Raw genomic sequence first — 22,045 nt, 5'->3', positions numbered from 1 at the left:
TCATCCTGAAGCAAAGTTCTTAACCTGGAGCACTATTTCTGGGTTAGTAGAGTCTGTAACCTGAAGCGTATGTAACCTGAAGCGTATGTAACCCGAGGTACCACTGTAATTTGAAATCCAGACTGGATTACTGGGAAGGAAACTAGTTATGTTTGACTGCCTTTGCTTCACAGGGCTAATGGTTCTCAAATTTCAATCAAATCTCTGAGGTCTAGAGCTCAAAGTGTCCTCTGCTGCAGAGGAAATGTAAGTGAAGGTGTAGGTGAGTGGCTTGCTACTTAGAAGGAGTGAAGTCACCACTACTAATGCCATGATAAAGAACAAATATGACTTGCATTGAGGTTTAGAATGGAGAAAGGCTTCCCAAATGTGCAACCCTTACTATTTTGGGGAGAATGTTTTATTAAATCTTCCATTAATTTAGAAAACCCTGAAAATGTAGAATTTTAAAATGAATCAATCAAATTAAGAACTCGTGGACCACAATATTAAATGCACATACTACAGCAAGTACCAATGGATGATGGTGTGGGATTCATTTCTGAGTAAGCATGCATAGGACTGTGGTGTCATAGTAGTGATTTGTAGCAGTCCTATAGCAAAGCTGTAAAACATCTTCCTATGGATGCCTAGAATCTTTCTAATAATTTTGGAGTTGACTAGATTCTATTTGAACAAGCTACCATAGTTTCACACTCACAGAGAGGCAAATTTCAGTTTTAGTTATTAACCTAGGCATACACATACAGTGGTACCTCGGGTTACATACGCTTCAGGTTACATATGTTTCAGGTTACAGACTCCGCTAACCTAGAAGTAGTACCTCGGGTTAAGAACTTTGCTCCAGGATGAGAACAGAAATCATGCGGCGGCGGTGCAGCAGCAGCAGGAGGCCCCATTAGCTAAAGTGGTTCTTCAGGTTAAGAACAGTTTCAGGTTAAGAATAGACCTCCAGAACGAATTAAGTTCTTAACCCGAGGTACCATTGTACTTATTTTAGCTGGTACTGTTTCTTGTTTTGATTCAGAAGGTATTTGTGCTTCACAGTAAGTACTGGTGCATTAAGTAGTTTGAATGCAGTCATTTTGCTGATCTGTACTTGCAATCTGATGTCCTGAGGAACATCAGAATGCAGGAAATCACACAACTTACAGTTGCTGAGAAATTCAGGTTTCATGCCAATTAGCTTCCACATCTCCTGCTTGGACGTCATATAGTTGTGGGAGAAAGGTGTAGCTGTGAATTTGTAAACAGAGAGTCATCTGGCTGAAACAATTTTAGTACAGCTAAGAGAAAATACATTTAATTGCTTCTTTGAGGAAAGAGAAGTAATTAGAATCACCCAGTTTCTGATAGTTCTCACGTTGCTTTAAAAATTACAGAGTAGAGGCATGCATTCATGTTAATTGCAAAACATTTTATATGCATTTGATTAAAAAAAACACTGACTTATAATGGAAAATTTTCATTAACGTACTTGGACTAAGAGATAGACACTTTACATATCTATTTATTAGTAAACAAATATATGATAGCTTTTTCATAAGCCTAGAAATGCTATGATAGGCTGTTGTGTTGTTGCTGTTTTTTAAAAAACTCATTACCATGAAATGCAGCTGTTTAGCACTTTATTCTTTTTTCCAGCTGAATTTAAATGCCAGCCTGGGCGATTTCAGTGTGGAACTGGACTCTGTGTTTTACCAGCATTTATATGTGATGGAGAGAATGACTGTGGAGACAACTCTGATGAACTCAATTGTGGTAAGCATTATATGCCATGAGACTGCTTTGAGGTTGCTGTTGTTCAATCAATCAAGTGGTATATAAATTTTCTGAAATAAATGAAATCAAAGAAAAAGCTTTTTAGAGAATCTGATGCTATAGTCTACCATTTATCAGCTGCAGCACAGCATCATGTACTGTGCTCCAGCTTTTTTTCTTTTTTAATTGGTTTTTCCATATTACATCACATTACAAATATACCAGAGCTACTCCCCATCCCCACATATATCAAACAATCAAATATAATATTCTTTTGTCCCTCCCCCTGCTTCCCTCCACCCCTACTCGATTTCCTACACATTCTGACATTACATTTATCTTTGCATTCTACAATCTTCTCAAATCTTCTATATATTCTCATTATGCTTCCTTACTAATTTACCTTCCCTCAGCTTCATTGTTCCCTTGCAAAAGGGCTGCTAGCATTTCACATCTCCTATCCAGTGGCTGGTTTAGTCTTCAGTGCTAATGCTCCAGGATGAGGACAATCCTGTTTAAGGTGCAGAAGTGCTGTGCAAGGGTATTTCAGGTGTGGGGAAAGTGAAACCACACAAATATCCCAGCACAACGTTCTAAGAACTGAAGGAGAAACCTCATTGCCCTAGTGTTTCTATAACTTACTGTTGCCACAAGAGTACTAAAGAGATCTGATACAGTGCTAGAAATCTGTAAAACAGGACAAGCCTGTCTCTTTAACTGATAAAGAATATGCCATTTTATCAGCTGTTGTGCATCCAGGTGTTTGAGTTTCCCTAGCTAAAATTCTGAATAGTACCAGGCTGCCAGTAATGTTTAGCTGTTAAGAATCATTAAGAAGTTGGAAGATAATTACAAAGAGTGTATCACTCTAATATTATTATAAGATGACTGATAACAGCTATCAGGAGAGTTACAAGAGAACGGTGACCTCTTTAAACACTCTTCTTTGTTTGGTGAAAAGGCTGTCTGGCAATAAACCCTGGATAAAATTGATGTACAAGAGGAATGAAAAAGAGTGATAGAGAAGGGAAAACATAATTACATGAAGGAGATGTAATGATGTGTTGCCAGCTTGTCATTTCAAAATGCACTTGGAATAACGGGTGTGTGTGTGTGTGTGTGTGTGTGTGTGTGCGTGTGCAAAGTTTCAGCTTGTAAGATAAACATGAAGAAGTCTGAACTTAAAATTACTTTAATGAACAGTTCAAACAAGATTCAAAGAGCCAATTTAATATCGAATATGATTACCCAAAATGCAATAGCTGACCTCAAATCTCTTTATTTTGGATAATGGTTGATTTTTAGGTAAGCAAATATGCCAAGCACTGCAAATCAGAACCAAGTAACAGCTTGATTCCCATTGAAAAGTTGTGGCAGCATGCAGTAGCAACAGGTGTTGCTGCCTGCCTTGTCCAGTCTGGTTCAAGGTGAGATGAGTGACTGGTGGCAACATACAGTGATGGTGATGGCAGCAGTGCCAGTAGTAGCATGTTGCAGCACTACGTAGAGATCCAGGTGGGAACTTATTGCAAACATCATGCTGAGTGCTCACTGAAGTCTGGTACCAGCCCTGATAATGAGGCATTCAAAACAGCAGTAATATAGCTGAGCAGTATAAAATGAGAATCACCCGAGTTTTCTGTCCTGAAGCTTCTTATTTGTTTGTCCTCAGATACACATGTCTGCCTGTCAGGTCAATTCAAGTGCACCAAGAATCAAAAGTGCATTCCAATAAATCTCAGGTGTAATGGACAGGATGATTGCGGTGATGAAGAAGATGAAAGAGATTGTCGTAAGTTACTTACGTAGAAACTCCAAAATTGCATTATTTGTGGTCAGTCAAACATGATATACACATTGTTGTTTTGGTGAATTCTTTTGAATAATATAATTTGAATAATGTAGGAAGTGGAGATAAGACATTGGGTTTTTTTGTTTGGGTTTTTTGTTTGTTTGAAGAATTGAGAGAAAGCTAGTTTAAAACAGCTTTGATTGTTTTAATTAGAATTTCTGAATGTTAGAAAACAGTTTCTGTACTTAAAGTAGCTCATTTTCTTTAAAGCGGAAAACAGCTGTTCTCCTGACCATTTTCAGTGTAAAACAACAAAGCACTGCATTTCTAAACTATGGGTTTGTGATGAGGATCCTGATTGTGCTGATGGGTCTGATGAGGCAAACTGTGGTGAGTATCCTGTATACTACTGGCAAATGCAATTCTCTAGTGCCTGCCCGTACGTGGCCAAAGCTATATGTCCCATGCACAAGAGTGAAATATCAGCAGGCTTGGTGGGAATTCAGGGTTTGCAGACATACCAAAAGAGAGAGAGAAATCATGAAGTGGTGAGAGAAGCCAACAGCCCAAAGACCACTGAGCATACTCATTGTCCATTGAATACAGCCTACTTCTTGGATGAAAAACCATGTGAGATTGGGAATGGAATTGAGCATGCCAGCTCTTTGTAACCATGTACAGGAGCAATTTTTGTTGTAAGGCTTGTAAGAATTATTACTTTTAAAATATTCTTACTAAATTTATTACCCACCCTTCACCAGCAGGTCCCAGGGTGATTTGCAGCTATTTAAAAACAGTTGAAACCAAGGAAAAGAGTGGGTCCTGAAAAAACCCCCAAGAATATTAAGTGTTTCATCACAACTAGTGGTAATAAAGTCAGTTCATATTAGAATCATTTCAGATTAGAATGACTCCTTCTATGCAGAAAAAGGGTTTTGATCCAGTGGAGAATCCCACTGATGGAAGAGGAGGGGAGGGATTTTTTTGTTGATTCTATCCTCCCTCTGCTACCATGCCTGTTCTAAAAGGTAAAGGGACCCCTGACCGTTAGGTCCAATCATGACCGATTCTGGGGTTGCGGTGCTCATCTCGCTTTATTGGCCAAGGGAGCTGGCGTACGGCTTCCGGATCATGTGGCCAGCATGACTAAGCCACTTCTGGCGAAGCAGAGAAGTGCACAGAAACGCTGTTTACCTTCCTGCTGGAGTGGTACCTATTTATCTACTTGCAATTTGACATGCTTTCGAACTGCTAGGTTGGCAGGAGCAGGGACCAAGCAACGGGAGCTCACCCTGTTGCGGGGATTCGAAGTGCCGTCCTATGCTCTGTGGTTTAACCCACAGCGCCACCCGCATGTTCTAGACAATCGCTAAATCCCCTGAAGCAAGTTTTCTGAGGGCACAAGAGGCTGCAGCGGGGAGGGGGAATCTTAAATTGCTTCTTCCCTTCTACTGGCAGAAGTGCCTCTTGTGAAAAGTTATGTTTCAGATTTTCCCATCAGCCACATCCAAGTTTGGATCCAAGCAAATAATTATCCCCCACCCTCGGGCAAATAATAATATGGTAAAAATAAGATGCATTCTGACATAGCAGCAATAATTAATTCAGTACCTTTGCTAGTGAAACATAGTTTAATATGCTATAGATCTGACATGCATTTTTCACAATGCTTAACTACCTTAGATTATTAGAATAAAAGCAGTATCTGTCTTGGTTACAGATAAAAAAACTTGTGGGCCTCATGAATACCAATGTAAGAACAGCAACTGCATTCCAGATCACTGGAGGTGTGACAGCCAAAATGATTGTGGTGACAATTCTGATGAAGAAAACTGCAGTAAGTAATTTCTGACTTACTAGTAGTACATGTGAAAGGGATCTAGGGGTCTTAATGGATCATAAATTTAACATGAGTCAACAGCATGATGCAGCTACAACAAAAAAAGCTAATGCTAGGCTGTATCAAGTCCAGATCCATTCTGCCTTGGTCAGACCATGCCTTATTATTCCAGAAGCAAAATTTGAATTTTTGAGTATTTGAAATACTTGCATAAGCTGTTGAAATAAGTAAAGTCAAATCACCTACAGTAGCTAACTGCAGTAGCAAGAAGTGCACAGTGTTGGTTTGTTAGCTCCTATGGCTTAAAAAGGTGAAAGAAAGCTTTGGGTCCAAATTCAATCAGCCAGTCTTGCTTTGAGGATTTTTTCCCCTTAACATACAAAGTGGTATAAAAGTAAAGGGACCCCTGACCATTAGGTCCAGTCATGACCAACTCTGGGGTTGTGGCGCTCATCTCGCTTTACTGGCTGAGGGAGCCGGCGTACAGCTTCCAGGTCATGTGGCCAGCATGACTAAGCCGCTTCTGGCGAACCAGAGCAGCGCACGGAAATGCGTTATAAAGTAGTATAGAAATGAAAATAATAATAATAATAATAATAATAATAATAATAATAATAATAATCGCAGAAGCTTGTGCACGATGAGGTTTCCCCTTCCTCCCACCCCCCGTATGTCCCTATGCCTTCCCAAATTGACTGGGGGGGGGCAGGAGAATACATAGAACAGTGCACAGCGGGGTGGGGGGGGGAGAGGAGAAGAAGGGAGATAATTCCATCAGACAAGCAGAAATGCTCAAACTGATGGAGTGATCTCCTTAGCACTACATTAGCACTCCTCTTTTTAAAACTTTGGCCTACATTGTAGTAACATCAAAAGCTTTTGGGAAGCTTTTGATAGTTAAAATAGTCCTTTTTAAAAATGCATATTTTCTTATATGGAACTAAAAAGTGGAGAGCCTCTGCGGGTATATAAGTGTAAAATACCTTTTATCAATAGTTTCTGAATTTCAAGCATACTTATTTTAAATATGTATGAGCATGCCCCCCCCCATTTTTAATCTGGATTTTTTTGAAATAATAATAATAATGTTACAATATTATTACACGCCACCCCAATCTCTGCCAAGCAGCTGCATAAGATTCCAGGGGTTGCAGGCATTCTTACCCAGGGTTAGTGTTTCCTTCAGGAATAAGGCTCAATGGAGGCTAGTGTCTTTAGGATATATAGTTTATTCACACACACACATATATATACAACCTAGAGTTTCCAATGGAGGGGCTCACAGCAGCAGTACCCCAAAATGCACCAGAATATTCCATAGCAACAACAACAAGAAGCCCAGCACAACCCAGCTTCCTGGTTACATCACTCCAGCCCTAATCCCCATAGCCTAAATTCTGGTCTCTTTTATAATCCAGGAGAAGGCCCTTCCTTTGACGTCCTAAAACTCATTGCCTGAAAAGGGATTAGCTTTTCACATTTATTCACACTTAGCCCTTGAGAGAGGGAGGGAACCAGCACATTTGCAAATGAGATCTGCCCTTTCATTCTTTTGTTTCACCTAAATGGCTTATCCCCAGGTGGTCACCGCACAAGGAAATTACCTCAGCTAATTAGCTTTTAGACTTGTTGATTCTACAGGATTACAATGTCAAATACACAACCCAGGAAGTGTGTTTAGGTTAATTAACTCTTCGCATATTAACAGCTGCCAGCCCACATCTTGAATACACATGAATCCAGCTATTATGGGTTCTAAAATACCGGTTCTAATTAAATCCAAATATTTATTAAACCCAATTAGCACCCTCAGATGTATAACATTATAAATAATATAAAGGGAGAACACAAAATTAATGGAACCAGGAAACAGTTCTGATTCCAGTTCTTAGTGTATCACGGGTAAGCTTGGGAGAGTTCAATCAAACTAAGAAAAAAGTTCTCTAACTTATGTTTAGTTTGAATCTGAAACATTTCTTCTTTCAGAACCACAAACATGCGCTCAGAAAGACTTTCACTGCTCAAATGGAGACTGTATGTCTGCAAGATTTTGGTGTGACGGTGATTATGATTGTGCCGATGGCTCTGATGAGGTAAGGCTTTGCAAGAGATTGGTTTTGATACTTAGCGCCTATATATGATGGGATACTAGCAGCAGGGGGTGAAGTGCCTTTTCCACCTCAGTACCCCCAAAACATCCATGCTTGGGCTTATATACTGATGCACACGCCACCTAAAACCATGTGATCAATACTCTACGTAAGATCCAGGATTAACAACTTGATTTGGATCTACAAGCATTGGTCCCGGTCCTCCCCTACATAGCTGCTGAGCAAGCAGATCCAAAGGCAGTATAGAAATATATGGCAAGAGTGGCAAATGACTTCAAACCCACTCCTTTAACATGTGCAACTGGTAGGACAGAAGAACATACTGCCAAAATTCAGTTTTAGTATTAGTTTTTGCCTAAAGAAAAGGCTCAAATGTAAGACTTTGGAGGCTCAAACGTAAGAATTTCTAGGAAGTTGAAAGTAAGGTTGAGTCAACATGGTCTCACAAAAATTCTTCATGTTATTGCTACATTGTAGAATTGGGGTCAATTAACTTTGAACTAGATTGCAGGAAATATCCTGATCTACTGAGGAAGTCAGTTAGTAGTTTGCAGGGGGGGGGACTATATTAAAAGAAACAACTAGCCAGTAAGACCTGTGCAAAAGGAAGTCAACAAAATAAAATGGCATCATAGCCTGCTCCATTGAGGAAAAGCAAGCTGCCAACACTTGGTATCACAAACTATGAGTAAAATAGCCTGGTATTGCTGCCCAACAGCAAAAAAAAAATTGGTTTTTTTTAAAGTGAAAAGCTATGAGCTTTTTTCCAAAACAGAAGCATCAGGGATAACTTTCTGATGGTAAGAGTGTCCGACAGTGGAACAGACTCCCTCAGAAGGTGGTAGACTCTCCTTCCTTGGAGGTTTTTAAGTAGAGGTTGGATGGCTGTCTGTCATGGATGCTTTAGTTAAGATTCCTGCACTGCAATGGCTTGGACTAAATGAACCTTGGGTCCCATCCAGTTCTTTGATTCAATGCATAATCAAACCTCGTCTTAATCCCTTTTCGGTCCAGGTCCAAACTAGTGTGCAGCTTTGTAACTTTGGAGTTAAGAGTTCTGAAAATTCTAACCTTGCAAAAATCTGGCTGCTGCCCTGTCACGTGGTCTCAATTTTCCATGAGGTGGAAATATCACAGAAAATAATAAGAAAGGTTTCATATATCCCTATTTTTAGCCCGTATTTGAAGTGATAATTCTGAATGTACTTTAAGAAAAATGTCACCGTATTTGAGGTGGCCATGTCCATGACTATCACCCAATCAAATTACTATACGTGCTATCCAGTTGTGATTACTATTCCATTTTATAACTTCTGCTACTTTTGTATAACTTTGGAAATGATTGTTTTATTACTGGAGAATTCACAAATGCTGTTCGTTTCCAGGCATAATCTTCTTTTTGCACTTTGTATTGTATATTACTTCAATTGGTTGCGTTATTTTGTTTATGACAGAGATACTGTGATTCTGGCTGCTTAAAAGACCAGTTTCAATGCTCCAATGGTCAGTGCATTTCCTCAAAGTGGAAATGTGATGGACACGATGACTGCATTCTTGGGGAAGATGAGAAAAATTGTGAACCAGGTAAATCTTTATCGGGGGGGGGGGGGAATAAGAGAATTATTAACTGCAATGAAAAACACTGTTAGTAATATATTTTGCCCTTACCAAACATGCCACTCTGTAGAAATACAGATTTTACCAAATACCAAGTTTACAGTGCACTGCCTTTCTCTAATGCCAAATATATTTCTGATATAGCATCTCCAACCTGCTCTTCGAGTGAGTATGTGTGTGCCAGCGGAGGGTGTATCTCAGCATCTTTCAGATGTAATGGAGAATATGACTGTCCTGATGGCTCTGATGAGGTACGCAGTTAATTAGTCTTGACCTGCTCTAAAGTTTTGGCTAGAAGTTTGAATTTAAAGTAGCAAATATTGTGGAATTTCATTCTACCCCAGAGGTTTCCTTGTACAGAAAAGCAAATAACTCAGTCATTACTGGGCTTTTCTATTTCCCCCCAATAATGGAGTAGTTGAATCTTTCATTGATTTGCATAGCTGTAAGGTCCTTTCAGTTCTGGCCCCCAAATTCTGGAATTACCTCATGTCAGAGGTTCACCAGATCTGTTTCTTGTCTGAGGAGCTTGAAAGATCAGACAACTACTTGAGTACGCCCAGGTTTGCTGTTTTAATTATTGCATTTAAAAACCAATATGCAACAGGATGCAACAATTTAATCCTTACATTTTCACTTTGTGTCCCACTTTGATGGCTTTGGTCAAAAAGCAAGTTATAAATCCATAAAGAAATAAATATGGGGAATTTCATAAGAACAGTGGCGCTCCGTGGGCTGGGTGGTAGTTACTGAGCAGTATCCAAAAGTGTTTTGTGCTTCTGCAAGGGCACTTCCAGTCACACAAGATAGGTCCCTCCTTCATTTCTTTTTATACCCCTTCCTCCTCCAGCCCCTGCACTCTTTCCCAGGTCCCAACTTTCTATACTCACAAAAAGTCTTGCTTGAAAGCTGGAGAGGTGGAAAAGCCCAGTGCACAGTCACACTTCTTCTACTCATGTAACTTTCGATGCTAAGGAGTGGTTTTAGGGCAAAGGTGTCGATGTCATGCCCCCTCCTTTATAACTCAGAATGGTGTTGTTTGCATTTGTAGTTATTTATATTCAGTGTTAATTGTAACTTTTTTGTCAGCAAGAGAAAAGTGATCCACCTTTGGATTATTTTTATCAGTTTTGGCAAATTCTACTTGGTCTGTCTATAACTCTGTTGCTTTTGTTTATAAATACTGCCACATATAAATGTATTTAAACAGATGGATTGTGTAACAGAATGTAAGGAAGATCAGTTTCGATGTAAAAATAAGGCCCACTGTATCCCTATCAGATGGCTTTGTGATGGAATCCAAGACTGTGTGGATAGCAGTGATGAACAACATTGTGACAGAGGTGAGAGTCATTATGTTCTTCCCCACTAATAATAATAATAATAATAATAATAATAATAATAATAATAATAATTTATACCCCACCCATTTGGCTGGGTTTCCCCAGCCACTCTGGGTGGCTTCCAACAAAATATTAAAATACAATAAAATACAAAACACAGTCCTATGGAGCATGGAGAACAGTCCAAAACATGTCAGTACTGTAATTATTTTTTCTTTCTTTTGCCATTATATCTGTGCCCACAGGATAGTCCTATGCATATTTAACCAGAATGAACCTCCCCAGTGCTTAGTTGGCTGTAATCGAAACACACTGGAAGTAAAATCCATTGAATTCAATGGGATTTGGTTCAGAGTAGATATGGGTAAAATTGTGTTGCATAAGACTTAATACAAACAAAGTAATTTTTATTTGCCCTTATTTATTTATTTTGCTATAAGAATGTACAAGGAAAACAGGCTGCCTCTGAGTAAGAGATCACCATGGGGGGGAGGGGGAATCTACAATAGAACTACATTTGTTCTATTGGCACAAGCCCCGTTGAACTGAAGGGGAGCTTGCAACTTGGCCTTATGACTGCAGCCTTCAACTCTTTTCAGGTTGCTATCCAAATGTTCAAGTGCTATAACTTGCACAAAAGGAGAAAAAGCTGGTAGCAACAGAAGTGGTTGACGATACTCCCACCCCCTTTACCTTAACCTGCAGAATGTCACATTTTGTTCAATAGAATAGACCTTTTTCCTTGGCCGTTAGCACAACGGCATTTTTGTAGCTGTCACTATTTTGTTCAGAAAAGCCATATCCTTTTTATAAAAAAAAAGAATTATGACTTGTAGTAATCCCTTAAAATATAGAGCAATATTATCTCATTGAGGCTGCCTTTTCACAAATCTAGTTCATCCTAAACCTAGGCAATCACAGGAATAATCCCAATTTCCATCTCTGAAGTGTGTGCTCTGTGAAGGCTGTATTTATAATTAAACTATCTGCTGATTTGTGGATTTGTTCTTTTATCAATCCTTCTGTGTTTGCATTAAGCCCACCTATTTTTTGAGATCTATAATTCTGTTTCCTCTATTAAGTTTATTTTTCATTTTAGAAAAAAGCATATTATTTTAGAAGATTTAGGCAAATCAGATTTAGGAAATGATCAAAATAAAACCATATTGAAAATAGGCTACTTTATCTAAATGACGTGCTTCAAAATAGGATTTAAATAAAATGCCCATCTCAGTTCACTAGCCCATTTGCAAGTGGCAAGTAGAGAGGGAGACTTTGTCTTTTTCAACTGTGGGGGCAGGTAAAATTTATTTAATGGTTTTTATGGGGGGAATTGAGGCTTAACAGCTAAATGTAGCAGCAAATGGCACAGATTCTTCTTTTTCTTTTGCCTTTAAAGTTATTGTAACGTGTTGTGCTCATCCACTGACTACGGTGGTAGTGCGAAAGCAGGTTTCACCCAAATGGTGTCTGACGTGCCTGTGCGGTTATTCTACGTCAGATAACACAACATTGTTCTGAGTTGGTTTATAGGAGGAGTGGTAAATGGTCGTTCCTACTGGGTGCTGAGAATTGTTGCCCTACTGATGTCACTTCCACTTCCAATCGGCAGCAGCAATCAATCAATCAATCAATCAATCAAGTCCATATATTAAAACACAATGCGGAATCATATATATGGGGTTATTGGGTTGTTGTTTTTATTTTTATTTTATTCTATTCTATGAACCGCCCTGAGACCTCCAGGTATAGGGTGGTATGATGATGTTGTTGTTGTTGATGATGATGATGATAAAGAACGGACACCACCCCAATCTCCAAGCAGTGTAAAATTCCAGCAGGTCTAGGCACATACCAGGGCTCATTTTCCTTGGCATGAGGGACAGCGGAGACTGTGGTGTCTTTATTACATACGGTTTATTTAAACATATATACAATCTGAGCCTACAATGGAGGGAGTCACAGCATTAACATCTCCAGAAGATCTTGCTTCTCCCATATCCACAGCCTAGGATCCGAGCAGAAATCAGGCATGGCTTTATCTGTCAGCTGCCCAGGCTGCTGCCTGCTTCTAGTTTCCAGCTCACATTCATAACTCTGGCCTGTCCTTCACAGTAACAGCCAGGTGAGGGAGGGGAGCCCACTCATTTGTCCTCTGGCACAGAGCCAATTTCTGTTACCTTAACAACCCATATTTAGGGGTCCTTGACAAGAAACCTGTCTGACTCGTCCAGCAACTGAATCCTTATTTGATCCAGGAATTAGAAAGGACTCCGGCATACAGCAAGACATCTGTCCCCAAATGCACAAACAAACAACAAGATAACAGCTTCCCTATAGAAAAATAACAGACACATTATACACCCCGTTAAAGCATAAAAATACATGTATAAACTATTTTCCTTTTTCCGTGTTTTTCAGGGGGGAATATATGTAGATCGGATGAGTTTCTTTGCAACAATTCACTCTGTAAACTGCATTTTTGGGTTTGTGATGGAGAAGATGACTGTGGAGATAACTCTGATGAACTCCCTGAAATATGTGGTAAGTTTCATTTTGTACAGTATGGTGTGTTGATTTGACTTCCTTTTGACTGCTCAGTTTTGTGTTTTGCTTGGTCACTTGTTTTGTTTTGTTTTGTTTCGTTTCATTTTCATACGTATTTATGACTGTGTACACATTGTGGGAAGGATTCAACTAAGCTGTTGAGTGCATTCTGTGTCTGTGTAATATAGCGTAAATAAATAGTAGTTTAGAACTATGATGCCTCTCTCTTTTGCTGTGTCAAGAGAAGGCTAGTGTGCATAAATCAAGTTGGTTTATGTCGCTGGAGTGCCCTGGAGAAGAGGAGGGTGCCATTTCCAGAGCTATGCTCACCGGAGGACGCTCAGAGATCTGGAGTGGCTGCAGATAGCCCAGAGTGTAATCCCAACACCCCACTCTCTAAAAATGGCTTAGGGGGTGTGCAGCAGGAACAGTAGAAAATTCCCATTGTGTGACCCTGTTCCCCGCATGCATACCCCACTTAGCGCTATGTTGAATTCCACCCAATATTGCTAAAGCACATTCAAAGCACATTTTCCTTCTTAAAGAATTCTGTGATCTGCTGGGAATTGTAACTCTTGTGAGGGGTAAACAGAAGAGCCCAGAATTATTTGAGGGGAAGTATGTGTTTCAAAGGTGCTTTAAAGGTATATAGTGTGTATGCAGCCTATGTCTTTATAGTAAACATTGTAAATACTACATTGGAAAGAAGCAAGTTAAAACACAGTAGTGGTGCATGGTCCCTCCAAACGTTCCAAGAGGAGTTTCTTGATAGTTGAGCTAGCATTGAAGTGAGAACATTTCAGCAATACCTTGTCTCCTAAATCTTGCAGTTTTAAAGTCATAATACAGTGGTACCTCTAGTTACGAACTTAATTCGTTCTGGAGGTCCGTTCTTAACCTGAAACTGTTCTTAACCTGAGGCGTGCATTTGCTAATGGGGCCTCCTGCTGCCGCTGCACCACTGGCACATGATTTCCGTTCTCATCCTGGAGCAAAGTTCTCAACTCGAGGGAACTCTTCCAGGTTAGCGGAGTTTGTAACCTGAAGCGTTTGTAACCCGAGGCGTTTGTAACTCAAGGTACCACTGTATATACATATAGTAAAGGCCTGGTTAAACGTTTAAGGGGCTGAATCCCTTAAATCTACTGGTACAACAGACTTCTGTGTCTACTGCTGAGTTTTTGATTCCTCTCCTGTCCCATCTAACTCACCCCAGGGTGGGTAGGAGGAAAGGGGCCACCTCCTGAGCAAGGGGTGGGGTAGAAGTGTGCAAATAGAACTCCCGTTGCAACAGCAGAACTACACACATGGATCACTGGATACAATCCAAGTTATATCTGGCATGTAATCACTTTTGCCTCTCTATTCAAAGCGGATACATTCCATACATAATGAGCATTATAGTATTAGTTTTCTCTCTCCCTTTTTCACAGTAAAATTTCCATGTCCCCCAACAAGGCCTTACCGATGCAGAAATAACCGAGTCTGTCTGAGACGTGAGCAGATTTGTAATGGGATTGATGATTGTGGTGATGACTCAGATGAAGACCATTGTGGTGGGTATTTTTTTCCCCTTTGGATTATCATAAGACCAAAGTTCTCATTTGATTTATGAAAATATGTGGATTATATCTTGTCATCAACACTGCACAGACGTTGTGTATTGTCCTTGATAGGTTCGGTGGCCTACAGGGTGAAACCATGTTCTTAAGGAATGGGACAAGCTATATGGGACCATTAGCAGTTAATTGGATAATATTCATCGAATCAGAGTTGGAAGGGACCATAAGGATCTTCTCCTCCAACTTCCTGCAGTGCAAGAATCTTTGCCCAATGACCCCTAGATTAAGAGTCTCGTGCTCTGCCAACTGAGCTTTGTATGCAGACTAAGTTGGTATCAGGGCAGTCACAATATATGGCTAACAACTGTGTTCAGTGAAATGCTAACATCTCTTATGTGTTAAGGATATCCCATAAAGTCCAAGTCTTTGACACGATCACCTGGACTTCATAGGACCATTGTTATCATTTTGCCCTGATAAGTACCAAAGTCTGTACTGTCCAAGTCATGTCTGGTTCACTGAGTGACGCCTTGACTTACAGTGGAATAGAGAACTGAAATTAAAGGAATGAGTAGCAGAACTGACTGCAGCTAAAGCATCAGCGTGGTAACGACAGCCACCACTCCTTTGCTAGTTTCTGTCTCGTGTCCTATACATTGTACACAGTGCAGCGGTACTCAATGCTGTTTGTAGGCATAGCACAGGAGGACCATAGGCTAGACCAGCATATTCCATCTTCCTTATTCCACATGATACTCAGTGAAAACATCCTGACAATGAGGGCCAAGCTAGTATCCCAAGTGGAAAACAAGAAAATGAGGTAGGGGAGTGTATGTCAACTCAGACAGCTCCATCCTCTCAGTTTTGTGTTTTCTTGCCGCTTCTTGAAGCAGCAAGTGCAGACACCGCTGTGTGAAATATGTATTTCTCTGGGCAATTGTAGCATGCACATGTGCATCCTGGGATACTGAATTCTCCCGTGGGAGAAATGGAAATCTTCTGATTGTCATGTGTCATGGGCTGCTGCAAGTATATAGTAGGTCTCTACATATCCAGGAAACAGTATTTTTTTTATTGGTAATGTTTCACTGTTAAATGCACTTGTTCCATTAATGATAATAATATCAAAGGGAGAAAAATCTGATTGCTCGCTTGTAACATTTTGCAGACAAAACTACATATAAGGCAAGGCCTTGTAAAAAGGATGAATTTGCTTGTAGCAATAAGCGGTGTGTACCTGTGGAACTGGAGTGTGATCAATTTGATGACTGTGGTGATGGTTCAGATGAGCAAGGCTGTAAAACAAGTAAGTTTGATTTAGAAGTTGAAAGCTTGCCATTCTCAGAATAATAAAAAAGAACATGTTTTTATATTATATAGAACCTGTTATGTGTAATCTTATAGAATTTAAATTAGCATGAACCAAACAGTATCTTAGCTAGGAGAGGAGCACACCACCTGTGACCTTACCCAAGGGCCTGTACATTCACATGGTGCCAGTAAACCAGAGTTTGGCTTACATGTGAAAGTGGCCACTGAGCCAAAGTTGACATTGCTTCCTCCTGTTAATTTATTAGCTGATCAGGATCATAAAGTGCATTGTATGTTAAAAATGTGGGGAATACATAAATATCTATATTAAAATGATTTAAAGAACTCACTTCCCTTTTGCAAATACAGCTTCCAATCTGCAATCTGAAGCAGTCCTTTATGTAATAAGGGAATGAGATACATTGACAGGGCTCACCCACACTTCCCTTGCTGCTAGTCCTGCCACTTTCATTCAGGAAAATCCACTCTTTACCGCTGAATTGGAGCAAGCACCAGTTGGGTTTTCCTCAGATTAATATTTGTTCTGATTCAGCAGAAAGGAGCAGATTTCCCAGGGAAAGCTATGGGAGAAGCAGCACATCTCTCAGATCTGTGCTTTCTAGGAACAGGATGAGTGGGAGTGTGGAAGAGCCATTATTGCATTTAGCCTTGAGAGAAATTTATTTATTTATTACATTTACATACCGTCTTTGTCTTCCAAGGAGCTCAAAGTAGTGTACACAGTTCTCCTCCCTGTTTCCTCCTCACAACAACCATGTGAGGTACGTTAGGCTAAGAAATGGTGACTGGCCCAAATTCACCCAGTGAGCTTCAAGGCTGAGTGAGCTTCAAGGCTGAGCTTCAAACCCTGGTCTCCCAGGTCACAGTCCAACACTCTAACCATTACACCACACTGGCTCTACAAAGTTCATCTTGGACACTATCTCTTGTTTGCTTTTTTCCTACTAATAAACCTATTTAAATAAAACTGTAGTGGAAAATATTGTGACGGTTTTTCTAGAAGGGATGTGTTTTTAATTGCTTCTGGGCAGTAAGAGATGGGGAACACATTCTTAGACGAGCTTGGCTGTGAGTCCTGGAAGACCTTCTCCATGCCTTGTAGGTCTTTCCACACCTGGCTTGGGAGGACAGGGCCCTGACTGACTCCAGCTCCAAACACTGAGGCACCTGAACAGATTATTGGACTGGGGTGTTTGTTCATTGTTTGCAATTATGTATTTTTTCACATTGTAAACCTCTTTGAGCATAGTTTTAGCTATGGAAAGGCAATATAAAAATAAAATTATGTATGTATGTAGAATACAAACTGAACTTGGTTTTGAGGGCTCACTCAAAAATGGCTTTATCAAAGGAAGTAATAACCAAGCTGATTATGGGAAAGGAGGGGGTTGAAGCATGGGTCTCATTCCTGATGCTGCAAACCATGAAGGATTGGGAACATGGCATTACAGTATATACAACCATATACAATATCAGGACTAGCTAACTTCAAAACAAAAATTAAAGCTGACTTTCTTTGGAGACAAAATTCTTCATCAGCTACGAATGAAGACAATGGCTATGGATGTTCTGTAACAAACATGGAAATAAACTAAAATCCATTTGATTTTGCATCTTTTGTTATTTCCTTTTTAGGCTTAACTGAATATAGCTGCGAAAACAATGTGAACCCTTGTGGTGATGATGCATATTGTAATAAAACGAAAACACCTCTTTTCTGTCAGTGTAAGCCTGGATTTCAAAGGAACAGAAGGAACTGGCAGTGTGAAGGTATTTGTGTAGAAACTGCTTTGAAATCCTTATGTTCAAAAATATTCCATAAAAATGAATAGCAACATTAAATGTCAAAAGATGGCCTTAAATTATTTTTGTTTTACGTATTCAAAAGCATTCTAAACCACTTAGTATTTAAAAATCCCCAAGTGGTATACAAAAACATGAATTGAAAACAGTAGAACAGTATAATAGAAACAGAGCTACAACACAAAACCAGTAAAATAGTATTATAAAAACAGAAATTCAATAATAAAAAGGTCCAAAGTTATATATTTACAATGAATCTGAAGCAGCTGACAAATAACAATCAAGTATGGTTATGAGATGTCCACTTTGGGGGTCTGAAATTAATGACAACAAAACCTTTTGTTTTGAACTAGGAAGTTAACCATCCATAATATTTTTTTTTGTGTTTTTAAGCTCCTGCAAAATTCTTTTTGGCTCTCTTTGTTATGCCTCCCCACCCCTTAACAGATACAGATTTAAATAAATACCACAAATTTTCCAGAAAAGAAGGTGCTTAATTGCAGGGATTCCCAGAATCTATGAGGGACACGGGTGGCACTGTAGTTTAAACCACAGAGCCTAGGACTTGCCGATCAGAAGGTCAGCGCTTCGAATCCCCGCAACGGGGTGAGCTCCCATTGCTCAGTCCCTGCTCCTGCCAACCTAGCAGTTCGAAAGCACGTCATAGTGCAAGTAGACAAATAGGTACTGCTCCAGTGGGAAGGTAAACGGCGTTTCCGTGCGCTGCTCTGGTTTGCCAGGAGCGGCTTAGTCATGCTGGCCACATGACCCGGAAGCTGTCTGCAGACAAACGTCGGCTCCCTCGGCCAGCAAAGTAAGATGAGCATCGCAACCCGAGTCAGCCACGAATGGACCTAATGGTCAGGGGTCCCTTTACCTCTACCTTACCAGTCTCTATGAGACTACCAGCGTTAGTCTGTCTCGTGCTCCTTAACTGATCTGGTGTGTGGGCAAGTGAGGTACCATCAGAAAAGTGAATGAGAGAGGTAGATTGGGGCTTGCTTTCACATAGGAGGGTAACTCCCCAACTGCACAGGGGACTATCGTATCCTTCCTTGTGTCACATTTCCCACAGGATGCCTTTGTGACAGCAGCCTCATAGCATTTCTATCTCACATTTATTTGCATACCTCAACCAACACTCTTCTCATCAAGGAAAGCAATTTATTTTTTCCAAGCTTATAAACTCTGGAACTATAGGTTTACGAATAAAAGCAGTTAAGGAGAACACCTAAGTCTGGCATTTTATTTGGGTCATCGTAATTCAACGTGGGGGAAGGAGGGACAGTCCGAAGTAAATAAAAAGGAACTCCATTCATTATGAGACTAAAGCATGATGTAAGGGTGCAGATCAGGCAGCAAACAGATGAAGGGGTTTTGCTCTAGTTTTAAAGGTAGGATAAAAGAATGTTGCAATAGATAAATAAATTAAATAAACAAATGAATAAAAGTCCCAATGGAAGGCAACAGCAATAAAACAGAGACCAAGCAAAAGAAAGCTAGAGAGAAATGCATCTTTCAAAGTTGCTCTTACTCAGTTACAGCCCAACTTTCTTCCCCAATTTATCTCTGTTGTCTAGCATTTTGTTACTTTTGTCATTGAACCATTTTACATAAGGCAGACAGTTCTTTGATGGCAATGGATTCCCCCCCCAAGCTGTAAAATCCAGTATGTTTTCGGATTTGTATGTTTTATGAAAATACAAAATATAGCTGCAGACTGTGTTCACAGGATATCTGATCTAGAAGAGCTAGTGAAATTAGCTAAAATCAAGGCAGTTAATTCCTATAGGAGAGCTATCTACTTGCAGCATAGACTGTTGTACAAAAGAAACCTTTCTTTTCCATTGCTGCATTCACAACATGCCATCCAACAGCCTGAATGGAGAATGGCCTCTAGAATTTAAGCAGCCTTCACTTGAAGATCAAGCCATTCTGTGCAAAATCCATGACAAAACTGCTGGTTGTTTTTCTTCTGAGATATAACCATGCATATGTATTTAAGCTTGGAATTGCTGATTTATACACTTTGAACTATAGAAGACTCAGTTTTAACAGATTCTTTGGATGGGTTTTGAACAGTCTCACACTTGGTGTCCTGAAGGGACTGCCTACAAGTTGTCAACTGCCCATCTTGACTGCCTAAAATTCTTTTCAATAGCTAGAATAATATGCCAAAACTCAAATCTGAGCATCTTTTGCTTAGTCTAGGAGTCTAAGGTTAAACCTGTAGACTGAGCTAATAGCTATTTTCTTTTCTTTTTTTAAGAGTTGAATTGCTTTGGGCTTTTAAAAATCTGAGTTCCAATTTCATGGTTATCTGTCGTGACTTTCTACAATGAATTGAAAAAGAAATGATAAAGGTTTTTCTTTTCTAGATATCAATGAATGTGCAATATTTGGCATCTGCTCCCAACTTTGTATCAATGTGAAAGGATCATACAAATGTACTTGTGAAAAAAATTATAAGGAAAGAAACAGCAGCTGCATTGCAAAAGGTAAAACAATTTGAATATACTAGTTGACATATTGGACATGATCCTTTCCCACAAAAGTCCACAGTGCTCATGAGCAAATGAATCCCTGTACAACTCAACAGAGAATTGCTTCTCTTCTCCCCATCCCTACCCCCACTCCCCCCCCCCATGCATATGCATATGCATATGGAAACAGTGCATCAGGACAGTCTAGTCAATGGGAAGTCTCTGCAACCTCCAATATCCTTACCAAGCCCTCCCAGTTCTGCATATCTCAAGTTGCTTAAAACCTGGCTCCATACTGAATGATTGGCTTGTGCGAGGTGTACATCCTATTCTGCAGTCCAAGTGCATTGCTTTCATGTGTTGCTATTTATATCTCTGATACGCGCCGAAAAGAATAACACCCTAAGTGAAGAGATAATTACAGCTTTGTGCTTGCATCTCTTACGCTTGAAAAGAGAGGCATTTATGGAAACAGCTTTTTCTCAGTATCATATTCCAGATTGAAAAGCCTTGAACTGTTGCTACTGAAGTGCAGAATGCCAAGTCACATAATATGCAGTTTAAGAAGAGATAAACTTCCACCTCAGAAGTACACTGTGGTTGATAGCCTCAAAAGTCATTGATACAGCAAGGACACCACCTTCTCTGTCTCACCATTCTATACTGAGACTCGGGCTTCCACAGGAGCACCAGTCGTATTAACTGGGAACTCTCCAAGATCATTTAAGAACTGATCAGCTTCCACAAATCTCTGGAAGTGGGCCATCATAATGTGCCTAATACCTCCACAGAGAGAAATAGCCACAGTAAGACAAAAATCACCTGAAAATGGTCTGACCATGAAAAGAGTATGAATATACTTTCCTCTAAGACAAACACTTGTTTTGTATGTAGGGCTAGTAATGTACTGGGAAAGACCCATGGTTGTCACAGTGGTCATGAAATTCTTAGCCAGCTGTGATAAGGCAGTTTTGGCTTGAATGTTGAAGTCCCACATAACAATAATCCTGGGGAGGTTACTCAATATACCTACATATGAGACACTTGTTGCTAAAATTAGATTATATTTTATTTGTAGGAAGGCCATATGTTTATAGGGTTTCATTCCACACTACACTTACCTCTGGAATTATTTTGAAACTGCCCCATTGACTTCAGTGGGGTTTAAAAGTATCCAAAGCTAAGTGGGGTGTGGATGGCAACAGGAGTATCCAAATAAATATGAAAATTTAACATACATGAAGCACATTACTTCTTAGTAGTTGAAATTTACTTTATTTTTGTATTTCATTACAATAATCTCCAGGCTCTGAAGATCAAGTTCTCTACATTGCTAATGACACTGATATCCTGGGTTTTGTATATCCATTCAACTACAGTGATGTTCATCAACAGATTGCACACATTGAACATAATTCAAGAATAACTGGAATGGATCTATATTATCAAGGGGAAATTATAATTTGGAGTACTCAGTTTAATCCAGGAGGCATTTTCTATACAAAGATCCATGAGGGAGAAAGGAGACAAAGCAGTAATGGTGTGATAGTAAGTAAACTAAGCATATATTTTTGCTCATTTTTAATTTGGAACTGGATTTTCCCCCTTGGTTTTTGTATACTACATGTGGTAATTTTGAAATATAAAAAGTCCCCATTAAACAAGATTGATTACCTACTATTCAAATTAGCCTAGGTTAGTAATAATACGAAGGGGGCTCCTGCTGGGGTTTGTTTTTCATTCTGAACATAAAGGACTGCCTCCTCTGACATGAACCAGCTGAATGTTATGATCATCTTCACAGATCCTCCACTGAATCCCTCTACGTTTTGAAGTTAGGTGGGTTGTGACCAT

The 22,045-nt window shown here is 39.7% G+C and overlaps 1 protein-coding gene and 1 long non-coding RNA gene across 4 annotated transcripts in view; one reads left to right on the top strand and one right to left on the bottom strand.

Annotated features, from left to right (window-relative positions):
• Positions 1-22,045, top strand: part of LRP1B (LDL receptor related protein 1B) — a 768,212-nt gene that overhangs the window by 701,252 nt on the left and 44,915 nt on the right. For all 3 annotated transcript variants that reach the window (XM_082196914.1, XM_082196915.1, XM_082196913.1), the window contains 14 exons: positions 1,645-1,761; positions 3,434-3,553; positions 3,824-3,943; positions 5,274-5,390; positions 7,380-7,486; positions 8,959-9,088; positions 9,266-9,372; positions 10,332-10,464; positions 12,886-13,008; positions 14,445-14,567; positions 15,742-15,879; positions 17,541-17,675; positions 20,087-20,206; positions 21,498-21,739. In XM_082196914.1, coding sequence (XP_082053040.1) covers positions 1,645-1,761; positions 3,434-3,553; positions 3,824-3,943; positions 5,274-5,390; positions 7,380-7,486; positions 8,959-9,088; positions 9,266-9,372; positions 10,332-10,464; positions 12,886-13,008; positions 14,445-14,567; positions 15,742-15,879; positions 17,541-17,675; positions 20,087-20,206; positions 21,498-21,739 — 1,832 coding nt within the window. The remainder of the gene's footprint in view (positions 1-1,644; positions 1,762-3,433; positions 3,554-3,823; positions 3,944-5,273; positions 5,391-7,379; positions 7,487-8,958; positions 9,089-9,265; positions 9,373-10,331; positions 10,465-12,885; positions 13,009-14,444; positions 14,568-15,741; positions 15,880-17,540; positions 17,676-20,086; positions 20,207-21,497; positions 21,740-22,045) is intronic.
• Positions 15,786-22,045, bottom strand: part of LOC309519201 — a 189,797-nt gene continuing 183,537 nt past the window's right edge. Inside the window, exon 6 of the long non-coding RNA XR_014213749.1 lies at positions 15,786-15,868. This is a non-coding gene — a long non-coding RNA (uncharacterized lncRNA). The remainder of the gene's footprint in view (positions 15,869-22,045) is intronic.

The sequence above is a fragment of the Podarcis vaucheri genome (assembly GCF_965113315.1).
Source record: "Podarcis vaucheri genome assembly, chromosome: 1".
Taxonomy (NCBI): domain Eukaryota; kingdom Metazoa; phylum Chordata; class Lepidosauria; order Squamata; family Lacertidae; genus Podarcis; species Podarcis vaucheri.
Note: the sequence above shows the minus strand (reverse complement) of the source record. Positions and strands in the feature narration are given on the sequence as shown.